At 55.6% G+C, this 16,097-nt stretch overlaps 1 protein-coding gene across 4 annotated transcripts in view; it reads right to left on the reverse strand.

Annotated features, from left to right (window-relative positions):
* ACSL6 (acyl-CoA synthetase long chain family member 6) overlaps nucleotides 1-16,097 on the reverse strand; it is a 64,516-nt gene that overhangs the window by 36,506 nt on the left and 11,913 nt on the right. For all 4 annotated transcript variants that reach the window (XM_059917020.1, XM_059917019.1, XM_059917021.1 and 1 more), the window contains 8 exons: nucleotides 9,750-9,970; nucleotides 5,870-5,984; nucleotides 5,111-5,175; nucleotides 4,737-4,838; nucleotides 4,135-4,234; nucleotides 3,371-3,549; nucleotides 2,316-2,348; nucleotides 916-967 (listed from right to left, as the gene is read on the reverse strand). In XM_059917020.1, the coding sequence (XP_059773003.1) occupies nucleotides 916-967; nucleotides 2,316-2,348; nucleotides 3,371-3,549; nucleotides 4,135-4,234; nucleotides 4,737-4,838; nucleotides 5,111-5,175; nucleotides 5,870-5,984; nucleotides 9,750-9,970 (867 nt within the window). Of the gene's footprint in view, nucleotides 1-915; nucleotides 968-2,315; nucleotides 2,349-3,370; nucleotides 3,550-4,134; nucleotides 4,235-4,736; nucleotides 4,839-5,110; nucleotides 5,176-5,869; nucleotides 5,985-9,749; nucleotides 9,971-16,097 lie in introns of those variants that run through there.

Genomic DNA, 16,097 nt, shown 5'->3' on the forward strand with positions numbered 1-16,097 from the left:
CTGTGCCTGTAACCATGGTCCTCAGGTGCGTTCTGCCTCCCCCAGGAAGCCTTCCTTGGCTGTTCGCACTGACACTGATGCACGTGTTCCTCTGTCAGCACCGGGCATGGACTGCGTCATTTCCTCTCCCTGACAGCCTTGCCCACGGCATAGATCATCTGTGCAGATGATCTTGCCCCAGATCATCTGCACTGCCCTTTCACACACTTTCCCACCTCCAACTTGGCACCTTTAACCACCCAGGTAAGAAATTGGGGACAGGGACTTCCCTGGTGGTCCAGCAGTTAAGACTCCGTGCTCCCAATGCAGGGGGCCCGGGTTCTATCCCTGGTCAGGGAACTAGATCCCTCATGCTGCAACTAAAGATCCCTCGTGTGCTGTAACTAATATCCAGCACAGTCAAATAAATAAATATTAAAAAAAGAAAGAAAGAAAGAAAGAAAGAAACTAGGGACAGTGGTGGCAGGGAGGTTAAGGGACCGGCTCATGGCCCCCCAGCAAGTGGTGGAGGTGGGACTCAAAACCAGGCTCTCAGACACCAAATCCCACACTCCCTCCCTAGTCCCTGACACAAAGTCCAGGCAGGGGCAGGAAAGCAGAGGAGCGAGAGCCCCTCCTCAGAGTAATGACATGACCCAGCTGCCCAGCCCACCTCTGGCCCCAGCTCCAGGAAGTCTGTAGCACCCACCGCCCCTAGACACCCCCAGTCCACACCGTCCATTCACATCCAGCCGCCCCATGCTGCCTCGCGTTGGCCACTGGGAGCAGCAGGAAGGACCCAGCGTCTGGAGCCAGGCACAGGACAAGGCTCAGCCCATCCCACAGAGGGCGCCGGAGATGTCTCAGTCACCCTGCCAAAGCTGCCAGGGAAGGGAGCAGGTGGCCCTGGCTGGTGGGCTAGGAGCCTCTGCTTACCTGTCGTGCCGCTTGTGAAACACACAATGGAGAGGTCACTGGGTTTCGGGGGCTGCAGAGGTGAGAAGAGGAGTGTGTTAAAGAGACCCAGTGTGCCCAGCCTGGGCCCCTCCCCAGCCAGCCCCTCTGTGCACACCCCCACGTGTGCACTGCGTGAGGGTGCCGGCATGTGTCGGCACGTGTGCATGGCCCTGCATGCTGTCATTGGAAAGGTGAGCAGGCAAGTCCCCAGGAAAGAGAAAGAAAAACCAAGGAAACCTAACCGGACATGGACGTCGATCTGTCCCACCAACCTCACACCTGCTCCTGCTGCCTCGCCTACTTGAGTCTGAGCTAAATTCTAATGGGATTGGGTTGCAGTGGCCATACCTAGGCCTCTATCAAAGATCTCACCATTCTAGGGAATGTGACCCACTTCCTCCTTCCTTCCCACTTTCTCCCAAGTGTCTGGGTTTAGGCTTGGGAACAGAAAATGTAACCCAAGAACTGAGCTGCCCACTCTGTCACTAAGATTGCTCTGCATCAGGCCCTTGCCCTGGCACTGTGCACATAGTCCTGGGGTCACCAGGAGGAGCCCACCATGACCACTTGCATGTAGAGGATGGCTTCCCGGAGGATGTGACATGAGTTGAGACTGAAGGACAAGCAAGATCTCTCCAGATGAAGTGACGGTGGGCATTCTGGGAGAGGAACCAGCCTGGGCACTGTCAGAGGCACAAGAGACGGCATGCTGCGGGGCCAGAGAGCAGCTCTCTAAGGCTGGGGCACAGTGTGTGGAGGTGGGGACACACCAGGGGCTCCTCATGGTGAAGGGCCCTGGTAAGCAGGGATTGACCTGCTGAGGCCTCTGTGTGCGAAAGCTCACAGGCTGGTGAAGGGAGCGGGAAGAGCTGAGCTGCAGAGGGAGCTGGAGGCGAGAGGCCTGGTTAGAAAGCTCACAGCCCCTACAAGGCCCTCCCAGGGGCTGTGACCCTCCCTGGTGACTCGAGCCCAGGGAGGATCACTCGGGGACGACACACAGAAAAGTTCAGAGAGCAAAGATGCACAAAGACAGCAGACGCCACAAGGGGTCCACTTCCGAGTCTGTTGCTGCTCCTGTCCATCCCATCCTCTGGAGAGATTGCTACATCGAAAGGGAAAACATAAGACCTCCCAAAGAAAAAGTTACTGGAGACCCAAGGGTGTCCAGGGTTGGCTGCCCCTTTTTTCTCCCTCCCAAATGTCTGCCTCTCGTTCCAGGTCGTCCTGGGTGCCCCAAGGGGACATTTCCTGAGTTGCTTATTAACACGGGGCTGCTACTCTGGCCCCTCTACCAAGCCTTGTGCACAGCGAGGGAGTCTGTGAGGACGTGCCCTGGACACCACAGTGCTCAGTCAAAACCTGCTGGCAGATGAGCTTACCACAGGAACGTGGTGATTCCGCTGACCACAGTCCTGGAAGAGGAAAACACTGTTTTTAAATGCTCGAAAGTTCTAATCAATCAAAATAAACTCAGCACAGTATGCCTCGTTCCCGCGCCAAGCCCAGAGTCCCAGACTCCCTGCCCAGACGTGGCCCGCGCAGAGACACCACCTCAGCGGTCTCTCCTCAGATACGCATCCAGGCCTTGGCCACCCACACATCACAGACAGCGGCCTGGGGCCTAGGAAGAGGCTAAGCACTGTGCACATGCACAAGGGGGAGACAGCCTGAGGGGCCCACGGTACGTCTAGACGCATGCTCAAGACACAGTGGCCAGGTGGCCCGGGCTGGCAACTAAGTGGTCAGGGCTGGAGGGGCAGATGGGGGCTGCCAGCTTAGGTGTGGCCCCTAAAGCCATGGAGGGGCACAGGCCCTCCATGGCTTTGTGGGTATATTTAAGAGCAGACAGGGAGACAGGAGGAGAAATGGAGGGCCCACAGGCCTAGATCCAGGAAGGCACAGTGGGGGTCAGCTGCTACTGAGCAAAAGGCCTGAGGCCCCGGAGGATGTCCTGGGTCACTCCAGCAGGCCATAAGCTGCCACCAGCCTAATGTCTCTGGGGAGGCCATGCAAAGGAAAATTGGTTCTGTTGGCTGCTGGGGGTCTGGGACACAACCGCAAGAACCTCTCCAAGACTTCTGGACCTCAAGTTTACTACAGTCCTCAGGCTCAGACAGTCTGGCTGTTAGCTGGAAATGAGGAGGCTCCTGAGGCTGTGGGGGTAGCTCTGGGGCAGGCTGGCACCACCATCTACCTGTTGGTGCCCGAGTCACTAACTGTGCCAAATACCTGAGCCCATCTCGAAGAGGATGCCTGTGGGTACCAACCCCACTACCCACCACCAGCCCTTGTGAAGCCTGCCCTCTTTGAACCCTGACACACCCTGATGGCCCAAGACATACATCCTAAGGCATAAGACGGGCAGATAACCGGCAGCTCGGGCTCAGTGGCTAACCAGCTGTGGCCAGGAAACAGCCCAGAAGCAGACCCTCACCTCCACAGCCTGCATGGACTTAATGACCACCCCGCAGTCTTGCCCTCTGTCTTTCAAAGCTTCCTCGAATGGTTCCATGAGGATGATCAGCTTGAGCCCCGGTGTCTCCTTCCTCTCCACATGCTCCAGCAGAACCACGGCTTTCTGAGGTTTATCCACAATCACAGTGCTGATGTCGGCTGCAGGGACCACCAAGGAGAGTCAGACTGTGCGGGCACAGGCTGTGACCGTGGGCAGCACATGCCAGGCAGTGGAACCATGGGCTGCGTGTGCCACATGATAAGCTTGTGTGTAAATAAATACGTACGACAGGCCATGTGGGACATGTATTGTGTCCAGAGGAAAGTGCACAGAGCCTGGATGGAGCCAAGGGCAGAAGACCAGGGAATCTCCTGGGGTAGATTCCAAGCATTCCTTTTCTTCAGGCTCAGCCCCCATCGTCCCTGGTCTGCTTGAGATATTCACCACCCCCCAGCATCTTCCTCAAGCTGAAGTGAACTCAGAGGGTTGGCAGCCTACGTGGAGGCTGGTACAGAGGCTCCTTCTTGGCAGCCCTACCCTGTGGAAGGAGCCTTTGGGTGAAGTCCAACTGGGGACAGCTGGACTCAGGAAGCCAACTCAAGGGCCAAAGTGGAAGCCCCCAGCGTTCTCTGAGAGCGGAAGCAAAGTACCTATTAGTGTCAAACAATCAGCATAAGCTGAAAAGGGCTGGGAGGAGGAGGTGGGGCTGGCTGCCAGGGGCAGGAGGGGGCAGCTGGGCTCACCTGTGTCAATGATGTAGCGGATTGCCCCCGGGCCCAGGGTGTCATAGAGCGGGATCACCACCATAGAGTATGTGTAGCAGGCAAGCTCCGCAATGATCCACTGTGGAGACACACAGGTTGGGGGGAAGGGGGAGCACAGAGCAGACAGCAGGGCTGCACTGCCCTCAGGCCTTAGGCACAGGGCTCCCTGATCGGGGTCCTGTGCCGAGAGCCCTCCGCACAAGGCAAGGGATCCATAAAGCTGACCCGTTGAGCCTGCTCCCCCGACGCTCTTCTAGACCTGTTTGCCCCAGGGAATTACGGGGCTCCAAATAACCCCAGGCCCACCTCCGGGGTTTGCATGGCCTTCTTCCCCAGGTCCTTCTTCCCCCATGGCTCAGGGAGCCACTGTTTGGACAGCTAGGTAGGGTGTAGATGGAACTTGGCTGGAATGTCCACCCCTGATGAGGGACAGAGCCAAGGGAGTGGGGGATGGCATGGACCAAGGATCTCCAGTTTTCCTCTTGTCCCAGGCCCTACAGACAGCGGGAGCAGGGCTGTTCTACGGTACCCAAGCTTGTGTTCCACTGATGCCTCTAAAACCAGTTAAGGGAGGTGCTCACCTCTGGTCGATTTTGTGCAAAAACGCCGATAAACTGATCTGTACATGGTTTACAATTGTGCTGGAGAAGTCCAGACCCTAGAAATTCAGCCCTGTCGGCCACCTGCACACAAACATGGGGCAGTAATGGGAAAGCAAGGACTCTTCAGCAGGGAAGGGAGATCCCCAGGTGGGATTTCTATGGTCTGAGGGAGCTCCCCAACTCCCTACCCAGTGATGCTGGAAGTCCTGAGAGGTTGCTGCCAGGAGTTTGGCAGACAGTCCAGGCAAGGAAAAAAAATGACCCTCTGAGAGCCTCCGGGATGCCCACAAGCCCCCCCCCAAGTGCCAGGTCTGTGTGGGTAGACAGGGTGGGGCCTGTCTTCTATTACTCACCTCCTGGTAGGACAGCCACTGATAAGGCTGCTTGGGATTCCTGAAGCCAAGACAGGGTCCATTCCCTACACAGAGATAAGCAGGCCTTGTGCCAGGGAGGAGGGCAGGGTGTGGGAGCCACTGAACCTGCCCATCAGACACCTGGATGAATATCCCATCCTGGGAGGTGGTCCACGGGCCAAGTGAACTGCTCCCCAGCTGCCTGTCTAAACTGCTGAAGTCCAAGAAGGCCTAAAGTACACAAGCATGGCATCTCCCCAGGGAGATCAGGAAGGCCCAGGAATGGGAACTGACACAGCGCTAGTTTCCACAATGACCTGTGTGATGCAGCCCGAAGAGGACATGGAGACCTGGGGGCCACTGGGCAGAGGTGGCAGTTTGCCTCTCTGTGACAACTCCCTTCACCCCACGCCATGGGTCACCCAGACATCTCGGAGGCTCAGGTTCAGAACCATGCCAGCTAGCAGCCTGCGAGTTCAAGGCTCACGAGGGGCTGCCAATAGGAGATATAGAATATGAGCAAAGAGACAGCTTAAGGTCAGCAGTTCTCAGGGCTGTAATAAAGCTGAGGTCAGCCCTTTGGCCTCATAATGCAGCTACTCGTCTGACTGGGTGGCAGGAGGGCCAAGAATGGCTTCTCTCCTCTGGACCTGGGCGTGACTCACCTGCCATACCCCTGGAACCATGCTTGCTCACCCACACCCTTGCACCTGCTCAACCCCTGCCACAGCCCTTCCACACCCCCATGGCCCCTCTCACCTGAGATGCTAAGTCCGCGGCGGAACACCTCGTACATGGTCCTGGCATCGTCATAGTAGTGGGTGAGCAGTTGAGGGCCATCCCCTATCACGGATCGCCGGGCCCCACCACTGTCCTATGAGCCAAGCACAGGCCAGAGAAGCTGGCTGATGCAGGCAGGCAGGGGTATCAGGAGAGGGCACCAGCATGCACCTGGCTTGGATACACACCCGGGCCACATAGTTGGAGCTGGGACACACTCTGTGTGCACTCACACACATGGCCTACACACACCTGGGCTGTACACACACAAACTCTACACACATTCATGTACACGTGGCTTGTACACACTGGACCTGTATGCATCCACACTCAAACACAGGTGGCTCATGCCCAGGGGCCCAGTACACTGGTCTCCCACACACATACACACACACAGCACCCACACACCAGGCAGCATACACTAAATGCCCAGAATCTTCAGTTACTGTTCATACACACCCGTGGTTCACTCATACAGCAGAATGGGGAGTACTGGCTAGAGTCAGGCTGCCCCTTGCATCAGGACCAACCTACCAAGGTGTTGCTGCTATGCACATAGGTTAAGAATCATTTGGGGGCTTCCCTGGTGGTGCAGTGGTTAAGAATCCGCCTGCCTATGCAGGGGACACAGGTTCGTGCCCTGGTCCAGGAAGATCCCACATGCTGTGGAGCAACAAACCCATGCGCCACAACTACTGAGCCTGCACTCTACAGCCCGTGAGCCCCAACTACTGAGCCTGTGCGCCACAACTACTGAGCCTGCATGCCACAGCTACTGAAGCCTGCACGCCTAGAGCCTGTTCTCTGCAAAGAGAAGCCACCGCAATAAGAAGCCCGCTCACCGCAATGAAGAGTAGCCCCCGCTCGCTGCAACTAGAGAAAGCCTGCGCTGCGCAGCAAGACCCAACACAGCCAAAAATAAATAAATAAATAAATAAATAAATAAATAAATAAAAGAATCATTTGGGAGCCGTCTTTAGCTAAGAAGGCTGCCATCCATCATTCACATAACAGTGTGATGAGTTTGAGGACTGGCTGGGAAAAGAGGCCTAGAAGGCAGTGGAGGGAATGGCATAGTAGATGCCCAGGCCCTCGGTGGTATGGATCCAGGGTGGGACTGTAGCAAACACCATCTGTGCTGGGGGCAGGGGAAAGGAGCTGGGCTTCTCCTGCCTCTTTCCCTTCCACATGCCACCCCTCCTCAGGCTCCCGAAACCCAGAACTCTCCAGTATCACGGTTCCACCTCTTCTCTGAGCACTATTTGGGCTGCACTGGGCTGGCCCATGGTCCGCTACCTCTTGGAACATCAGGTCTGAGGAAAAATGTGACAGCCACAGAGCCAATAGCCAAACTCAAAACCACAGGCAGCACTCAGCTGTTCTGCAGTGGAAAGTTCTGTTTGGCCAGTGCTTCCTGAGCACCAGGCCCATGCAGGACCTGTGTGGGAATCTGGGGACAGATACACTCAGACCTGGTTAGCACCCAGGGGGACAGAAATGAGACAGCAAGAGACTGTGTGCCAGGGACAGAAGGGGCTCAGTGGGCAGGTATGTCAGAGAGTGGCCGCTGAGCTGGGTTTTGAAGGATACAAAGAGGGGGCTTCCCTGATGGTGCAGTGGTTAAGAATTCGCCTGCCAATGCAGGGGACACGGGTTCGAGCCCTGGGCCAGGAAGATCCCACATGCCGCTGAGCAACTAAGCCCCATGCGCCACAACTACTGAGCCTGCACTCTAGAGCCCGCAAGCCACAACTACTGAAGCCCACGCGCCTAGAGCCTGTGCTCCGCAACAAGAGCAGCCACCGCAATGAGAAGCCCGCGCACCGCAACGAAGAGAGGCCCCCGCTCACCACAACTAGAGAAAGCCCGCGCGCAGCAACAAAGACCCAACACAGCCAAAATAAATAAATTAATTAAAGAAAGAAAGAAATAGAAAAAAAATTTAAAAAAAAACAAAAGGGTTTACTGGGAAGAATGAGGAACAAGGAATGGCGGTTTCACCAGAGGCAACAGGGAGTGCAAACACATGGGGCAGGAGGCACCTGGGAGACTGTAGGCAATTCATGCCACTCCAAGTGGTAAATGGAGGAGGCCAGAGAGGCTGCATATCAAGGTGAGGAGCCTGAGCTTTAGGTTGAGGACAACGGGGAGCAGGGAAGGATTTTAAGCCAGGGTGAGTGACATGACATGAATTGTTTCCTACCGTGTAGCACACAGGGTAAATGCTACCAGGCTCTCTATGATCTGGGCCCCTCTTACCTCTCTCATCTCATTTCCTACCACTCTCTCCTTTCCTCCTTCACTACAGTCACTCCAGATTCCTACACTCCTGGGGGATGAAGCAAGGGAGGGCTCCATCCTCCCCAGGAAGGGAGGCCTTAGCTGTGTCCATGCCCTGTCCTCCCAGCCAGACCCGTGAGGCGACTCTGTGGCGCTCAACCTGACCCCATCCAGACCACTGTCACCTCCAGCCCAGAAGCCCCCATTGCCTCCTCATGCCTGCCCCTGCCAAAGCCACAGCAAAAACTGGCCCTGTCTCTCCTACTACTGAAAGCCTCAAATAAATCCAGGCTGTCCATCCCCAAGGGTCCCTGCCCAGTTAATGGGGCTTTGTCCTTGCTGGCCTCTCCAGATGAGTTGTAACTGTAAGCTTACCAAAAATAATACATCTTAGTGCTTTCTCTGCATCATCTCACCAAATCCTTACCATAACTTTAGGAAGCAGATACTCTTTTTATTGCCCACTTGACACATGAGGAAACTGAGGCTCAGAGAGCTAAGAAACTGCCGAGGACCATCAGGCTAGTAAGAGGCATGGCCAGCCTGCAAACCCACGGCTGCTGGTAACCACAGGCTACCAACGCATCCGCAGCCCCTCTCCACCTCCCAGCCACACCACATGAATCGCCATTTCCCAAAGCCACCAGGTGTGTTGTCACACACTCTCACCTCTGCACACATCATTCCCTTTGCTGCAAAAATGCCCTAAAGATCCCAGCCCTATCTCGACCTGAGCCCTCTCCCACCAGGCCAAACTCTGTCATGCCTTTGATCGGTACCTGCACGACATACCATCGAGAGCAAAAGCAAGGTGCTGCACGGTGTATGTGGTTATGTTATCATTTTAAAAGGTGGGCAGACATCTATACATTTGCTTGTGGACAACTGCTAACACAGTTCTCAGGGGAAGAGAACTTAGAGGCAAGGGGAAGAAGGTGGAAGCTTTTCAGTCTGTGTCCTTTGGTTGCTTTTGAACTGTGTGACTATATTATCTATTCAAAATAAATAGAATTAAAGTTTTTTAAAAAGGCAAAATAAACTCCATAAACTTAAGAAAGAAATCTTACTGGTCCTTCTAGACAGAGCCTGGAACACCCTTGTCCAGGCTGGGCCACCATCCCTTCTTCCCTCAGTGGCTCTACCTGTGAGTCCGTGTGCTCTGGGAGGGCAGGGCCCTGGGTGGGCTCAGCTCTGGGTCCCAGCTCCAGACCAGGGTTGGGCACAGGGAGAATCTGGGAGGGAATTTACCTGGCAGCCCCTTGAGCACATGCTTAGACTGCCTACTGTAAGGCAAGTCTGTAAGCCAAGGCACCCTACCCAAGAAGCAGGCAAACCAGAGGCCCAGGGCAAAGCCAAGGTCAGTCTCTGCCCAGGCTTCAGTTACTGGGAGAGGCAGAAGGAGCATCGAGTAGGAGAGCCTGCTCAGGGCCACTTCTGGGCTTTCTGGCTGGCTGCCGGGAGAAAGGGAGATTCTCTGGGCCATTTGAGGTCAAATAAGCCACAAGTTTGGCTTCTTCCTTCAAGATGCCTGTCCCCCGCCTACTACTTCCCACAGCCCAACTGCTCACACCCTGCTCACCTCCACCTCCTCTGACTGCATCAGGAGATTGCACGGCGGTTGCAAGGCCTTTGGCCGGTGAGTGAACCAGTAGGCGAGGATGGCAGCCAGCGCACCCACACTCACGAGGGTGGTGGCTGAGAGGCTGCGGAAAAACTGGCCCAAGTCGCCCAGCTCGGGCAGCCGCAGCACCCTCAGGATCTCCTGAGTCTGCATCTTCTCCAGAAGCGAGAGGATGTACTCTGCGGGAAACAAGAGGCAGGTGAAGGAGGAGCCCTGACAGGAGGCAAGAGAGCAGTCCTGGGCCTCTCCTCCCACTTGTCTTGCGTCACAGGCAACACACTAATCTTGGCCAGGCCTCGAGCGAGTTGGGGTATACAGCCTTCTGGTGCAACACAAGTGTATCCTGAAAGCTGGGCGCCTGGAAGGGCCTTTCCCGGTGACAGGCCAGAGAGCCCTTAGCAGTCATACCTGACAGTCAGACATCCGGCCCAGTTTTCCTGAGAAACATACACTCAGGCCCTGGGCCCTGCCTGACACGTACTTCCCCATCTTTGAGGAGTAGAGCGTGCTCTGACAGCTCTGGACTGAACACCTCCTGAGCCCTAGGGCCCGGGTGTACTGCCTCTCCTGTGTGGTCACAGCATTTTGCTTATCCTTGCTCCTGCGACGTGGACTGGACAGAGGGGCGGCAGGTGTGCCTAGCACAGTGCCCAGAACGACTGGGGGTGAAGGGATGCAAACTCCTTCCACTCCACCTCAAAGCTGCCAGCACCAGGCTCTCACCCTAAGGGACCCAGAGAAAGCGAGGTGGCAGAGGCCACAGACCAGCCCTGACAGACACTTCCTGCCCTCAAGATCTGAGGACAATGACCTACCTGACAAGGGTCCAGGGGATGACACACAGCAGAGTCCCCTTAGGCCCACATCCTGGCCCACCATGGGGTCTCCTTGAAGAAAAGCTGTAGCCAAAGGCCTGCCAGTGCCAGAGGTGATGCTGGGGCCATCTTTCTGAGGAATAGCAGAGTTCCCAAGAGCAGCCAGGGTGAGGTCCAGGCACTGCTCTCTGACCCCAGCCTGCACTGCAGCTCTGCACCACCACAGACCAAGACCCAAGAAGAAGAGCTGGCCCCACCATTAACTAGGCCTGTGCCGTCCTCCCTGGGATCCCATCTGCTAATGTCCAGAGGAAAAAGGAGGTGCCAGAGGGGAGCAGGAGTTAAGCTGGTGGGAAGGGAAAGGAATGAAGGCTCGGAGAGAAAAGGCTCAGCAAAGTGCTGTGTGCCCTCCTAGGGGTAACGAGAAACCCTCGTGACATTGCATATGGTGGTCAGGGTGTCACGCTCACCCACTGCAGTCCAAGTGGACACAGTGGGCCTACAGCGGCACATGGAGGATGCCCTGACGGGGGCAGGGGGAGCTTTTCTGTGAGAAGCACTGGTGACTGAATTTGGTTCAAAGAGGGAAGTCTCCAAGTGCTACCATGTCCTCCTGTTAGCTGCTAAGTGAAGTAGTGCTGGCAGAACAGACATATGGCCAGCTGGGCTCAGGGGTCTGCACTTCGCCTAGGACTGAGGAAGGTAGCCAGGGAGGGCCCGTTGGATGCTTTATCCCCAGTGGGGCCTTCTTGGTGTTACTGTCCACCTGAAGGGCCTAAAGCTGGAAGTGCTGTACGACACCTATAGGTCTGCCAGCGCAATGAGGATTGTGTGGGCTCCAGGCTGACAGTCACTGGCCTTCCACCCCCCACCTTTGGGTGCATGGCTGTTGTTTCCCTTCTTGGGAAAGAATGAGAAACCCAACAACAGCTACTCTGCAGCCATGGGATATGAGCCAAACAGCAATCGCTTGACCCCTAAGGGAAGAGAGATCTGCTGAACTCCCAATAAGTGGCATTTGTGCTGAACTGTAACATCACCACACCAAAAATAAGGTCGATGCTGTGCAAAGCCATTGTAGAGAAAGCAGGCAAAGCTCCAGAGTTCAAGTCCCTTCTCCTTCACTTATGAGCTATGCTAGGTTGAGCATACCCCACTTCTTTAGACCTCTTCCTTCCCCATCTTTAAAATGGGGACATTATCACTCAGGCATGTAAAGCTCCTCATGCTGGATCTGGCATAGCTGGAGGCACGCTGGGACTAAAGAAATGGCTAAAGGTATGCTTGTCAGACCAAGGAGACTGCTCAGCCCAGGCAGGAGTAACCACTGGACAGAGATGGCCGAACCCAGGTAGTACGGACCCACAGGAGTTTATGCTCTACGGATGGCATGACAGGCTGTCTGAGTCCGGGGAACGCTCATCAACCACCTACAGGCTCTGGGTGAGAGAAGTGAGCCCCCAGCCAGCCAGAGCATTCTCACTGAGTCCCTGAGCCGGAAATCCAGTTTTACCAGCAGCCTCCTTGAACTGGATCAGTTTTGAGGCCATCCCACAGGAACAAACCACTCCTGGCATACTGGTCAAATTAAGGTTCTGCATCAGCAGAGGGCAGGCTATGGACCGCGGTGAATTCACCAAGGAAAACTGCTCTGGGGAGGACCCTTGGCAGGAGGCCAGCTGGCTTTCCTGGGAGATTTACTTCCTTAAGCTGCAAATGGCAGACTAAGTCACAGCCAGGCGCATCAGATAAGTGACTCACTACATAGTGGAAAATCTAGATATGCCCACCAGCTCCTGGTGTGAGCTCTGAGAGCTGAATGAGGTTTCCTCTAATGGACTGAACTGACTCCGTGGGCTAGGAAGCCAAGGCCCAAGAAGTCCCGGCTCAGCTCTGAGGCTCAAGTATGTGGTCCCAAAAGTTTTAGAGAAAACCCCGGAAGGATGCCTTACTACCACCAGTCCCTGGCCCTTGGCAGGTGCTCACAGGCCCTAAGCTACAGCCAAAAGTGGGCACTGGTTGCAATGCTGGGGTTGTCACAGAGCACAGACAAGAATGGCCAAGCCATCCACCCACCCACCCATCCACCTACCCATTCACCTAGCAGACCCTCATGTGGCCTCTGCTCTGAGCTAGCTCAGTGCTGGGCACTGGGACAAGCCAGATGTGGGCCTGCCCGCAATCTTATAGGGGAAATACATGAGGCAGTGGGCAGTGCCGTGAGTGCAGTTTGGGCTGTGATCAGGCATGGGGAACCAGAGAAGATGCCCAACTCAGGTACGGAGAGTCAGGGCAGGCTTCTGGCAAGAAGTGGTATTGATGCTGAGACTGAAGGAGATAGAGGAAAGGGTGTCCCAAGCAGAGGGAAGCAAATATGCAAAGGCTGGAGCTGAGGGAGACCATGGGCACTTAGCAAACTAAATATTCTCTCAGGAAATAAAGTCTTGAGCCCATGAAATCGTGTACGAGGGTCAGTGCCACAAGTCTGAGGCTGGTTTCCCAGATGTGCAGAGCTTTCGGCCATCACCAAAGTATCACAGTTTCCAAGAGAGGGAAGAAGAGAACTTGCCTAAACTTCCTGAATTGCTAGTATGTGGGAGCCCATGCCTACACACTGCACTGCTCAATCCTCATGACAGCTCCATGTACTCATTATAAGGTGAGGACATAGAGACTCCACTGAAGAAGTTACCTGCCATTCACAGGGGCACAGTGAGCGAGCAGGGGAGCCAGGACTCGAGCCCCAGACGACTACGGCCTCTCAAACCACTGCCTTGTGTTGCATCGCAACCCTAACCCTTGCCTACATTGTACCATCCATACCCAAACCCATGCTCTCCTCTGCAGTAGTGCTGAACCCACAGAAAACCACCTTCAGGCCTGCTCAGAAGAGCCCAGGCAGGTTGCAGGGGGTAGGGGCCACCAGAGCCCGTAAGCAGGGATCAGCCAGTCAGGCCAGTCACTTGCTCTTCAGCACGCACACACCACAGGTGGGCTCCCTCCTGGCCTCACATTATGAACTTGCCATCTTCCCATGGCTGGGTTCTCTTCCAGGAAGCCCACTCGCCTAGGACACTGGAGGGTGGTGGGAAAAAGACTTGGCCACCCACTCCTCCTCAGGCTTCTATTTAGGTGCCCACTCCTAAGGAGGCGTCTAAAGTGACTGCAGCTCCTCTAGTCCTAAGGCTGAGCCTGTGCCCCTTCCTGGCTGGGCAGCAACCAGAGGGTGTCATTCTTACAGGCTTGCCAACCTCAGACAGTCACGGGTGCTTGCACATACCATGAGATGCCCTTCAGACCGCCGGGAGCCACTGGAGTGGAGAGCTGCAAATTCAGGTCCTCTGAGGACATGGACCTCAGAGCCAGCCTGTGCCACCAGGCCTTTGGCTTGGGAGTCTGGTCTTATCTCATTATTTCACAGGGCCTTGGCCTCTTCTGACCTCCTCTCTTTCTCTGTCCCTGGGGTCCCAGCCATGGCTGCCTCCTTCCATGCCCCCAGGAGGCTCTCTTGGTTGCAGCAGCATGGGGCACGGGGGGCAGGGGGGAGGGGGACAGCACCCAAGGGAATCAGTGGTGCTGGTGTTGCCAAGGGAGCGGCTGTGAGTGTTTGTAAATATTCACCTGGCACGGGGACCCAGCCCTCAGCATCAACTAGCCTCCTCTCCTCTAGCACATCCTATGCCTTCTCCTTGGGCATAGACCAGTTCAGAATACCAAGTGGTGGCACAGGCTGGGGGGAGTGGGACTTCCCCACCTTGCCCTGTCTTCTGCTGATTCAGGGCACATGGAAGGTGGGTAGTGAGAGGCATAGCTGTCAAAACCCAGGAAGGGAGAGAATGGGAGGAAGGGGGCCCTGGTCAGAAGTATTTTGACTTCAAGGGGGCAGAAGCAGAGCCCCAGGGCACATTTCCAGTGGAGATGGCCCTGAGATCCATGGCTCCACTCCAAGAGCTCTCTGCTGGTCCAGCTTCCTGACTCTACACCTTCACGATCTAGCAAGATGGTTCTATCAGGACTACTTCCTAAACACCTTCCAAACCTGACCACTCCTCTCCACTCCTCTGGCCTGGCCTGGTCCAGCCACCACCAAGTGCTGTCCAGACTCCCACACCAGTCTCCTCACAGGTCTCCTTGTTCTAACCAGTGTTTACACTGATACCAAAGTTATGTTCCTGATACACAGACATAACCATATCACGCCGCTGCTCAAAAACCTTACCTGGCTCCCTCCTACCTTAGGACAAAAATTCAAACTCATCATGCTGGCACTGAGACCCTCCATGATCCTCAGATTCTTCCCTCCCCTTAGAATCACACCAGCTTCGCTCTGTATCAGCCTGGAGGCAGGTGGGGGTCCTTGCAATGGGGTTCTGGGTCTATGCAAACTTCTGAGGGCTTCAGAAATGGGGAAGCACAAGGCAAGCCAGCAGATCATTAAAGAACCTCCTTAACTCCCAATGAAGAGCTCTGAAATGAAATCATAACCTCCCAGGGGCCAGGGGCCCCAGCAAACAAGCCAGGGAAAGGGCCCAAAGGGGAGTTCTGGTGCTGGACTGACCCGGGTCCAAATCCTGACTCATACTCTTGACAGCTGTATGACCTTGGACAAGTCACTTTACCCCTCTGGCCTCATCTCAAAACTCTCATGGACAGAGAATAAGGTACCAGGCACGCAGTAAGGGAGACATTCAGTAGATAGAAGTTAGCTGAAGTAGTTACTCTGTCTCTGCCAGCCAAAAGGGCTCAAAGACAACTTGCAAAATTACATGCATTCACACCCTACCTTTCCAGCAGGCTCCTGGCACTGGGGAGGCAGCTGAGCTGGTCCCACTAGTACCAGCCTCCCTTTATAAAGGATGTGTGGGGCTTAGGGAGAGAGCTTACCACATCTTGATCAAAGCTCAAAAGTGGCGAAGGCCCTGCCCCAAGTCTGCCCTCCTGGGGACAGCTGATGGCAACGAATGCCTGCTCTGAGAAGCCGGCTGGTGGTAGAGGCTCTAGCAGTGGTGGCAGAGGCTCCCTGGCAGCTGTGGCAGCAGGTCTGGCAGGGACCCGGGCACAGAACAGCTCTATGGGGAGCTGCTGGCCCCTCCAGGCCCCTCGCTGCCCCTCCCCTGCATCTGCACACGGGGCAGTGCTGGCTCAGATCAGCTCAGAGGCAAGCAACCCAGCCTTAACCCCAACTCTGCCAGGTTGCAAGAGCCTCAGTTCACACCCCTCTGCTTCTCCCCACCCCTACCTTGTCTTCAGTCCTGGAGAGGAGTTTGTCAGAGGGTTGCTTAAGGACAAAGTCTTCTTACACATCTATCTGTGGCACTGATTAAGGGCCAGGCCCGCAGCCATGGGCTGGGGACCTGCAGGCTGCACGAGCGGTAGGGGTGGTGGGAATGGTGGAAGTGGGCGTGGAGAGGCCAGATCCCCGGTGCCGAGGGCGACCTGCACCGGGCGGCCTGCACCTTTGCCCAGGAATCTCCTCCAGCACCTTCCAGGG

The sequence above is a fragment of the Balaenoptera ricei genome, chromosome 3 (genome assembly GCF_028023285.1).
Source record: "Balaenoptera ricei isolate mBalRic1 chromosome 3, mBalRic1.hap2, whole genome shotgun sequence".
NCBI lineage: Eukaryota > Metazoa > Chordata > Mammalia > Artiodactyla > Balaenopteridae > Balaenoptera > Balaenoptera ricei.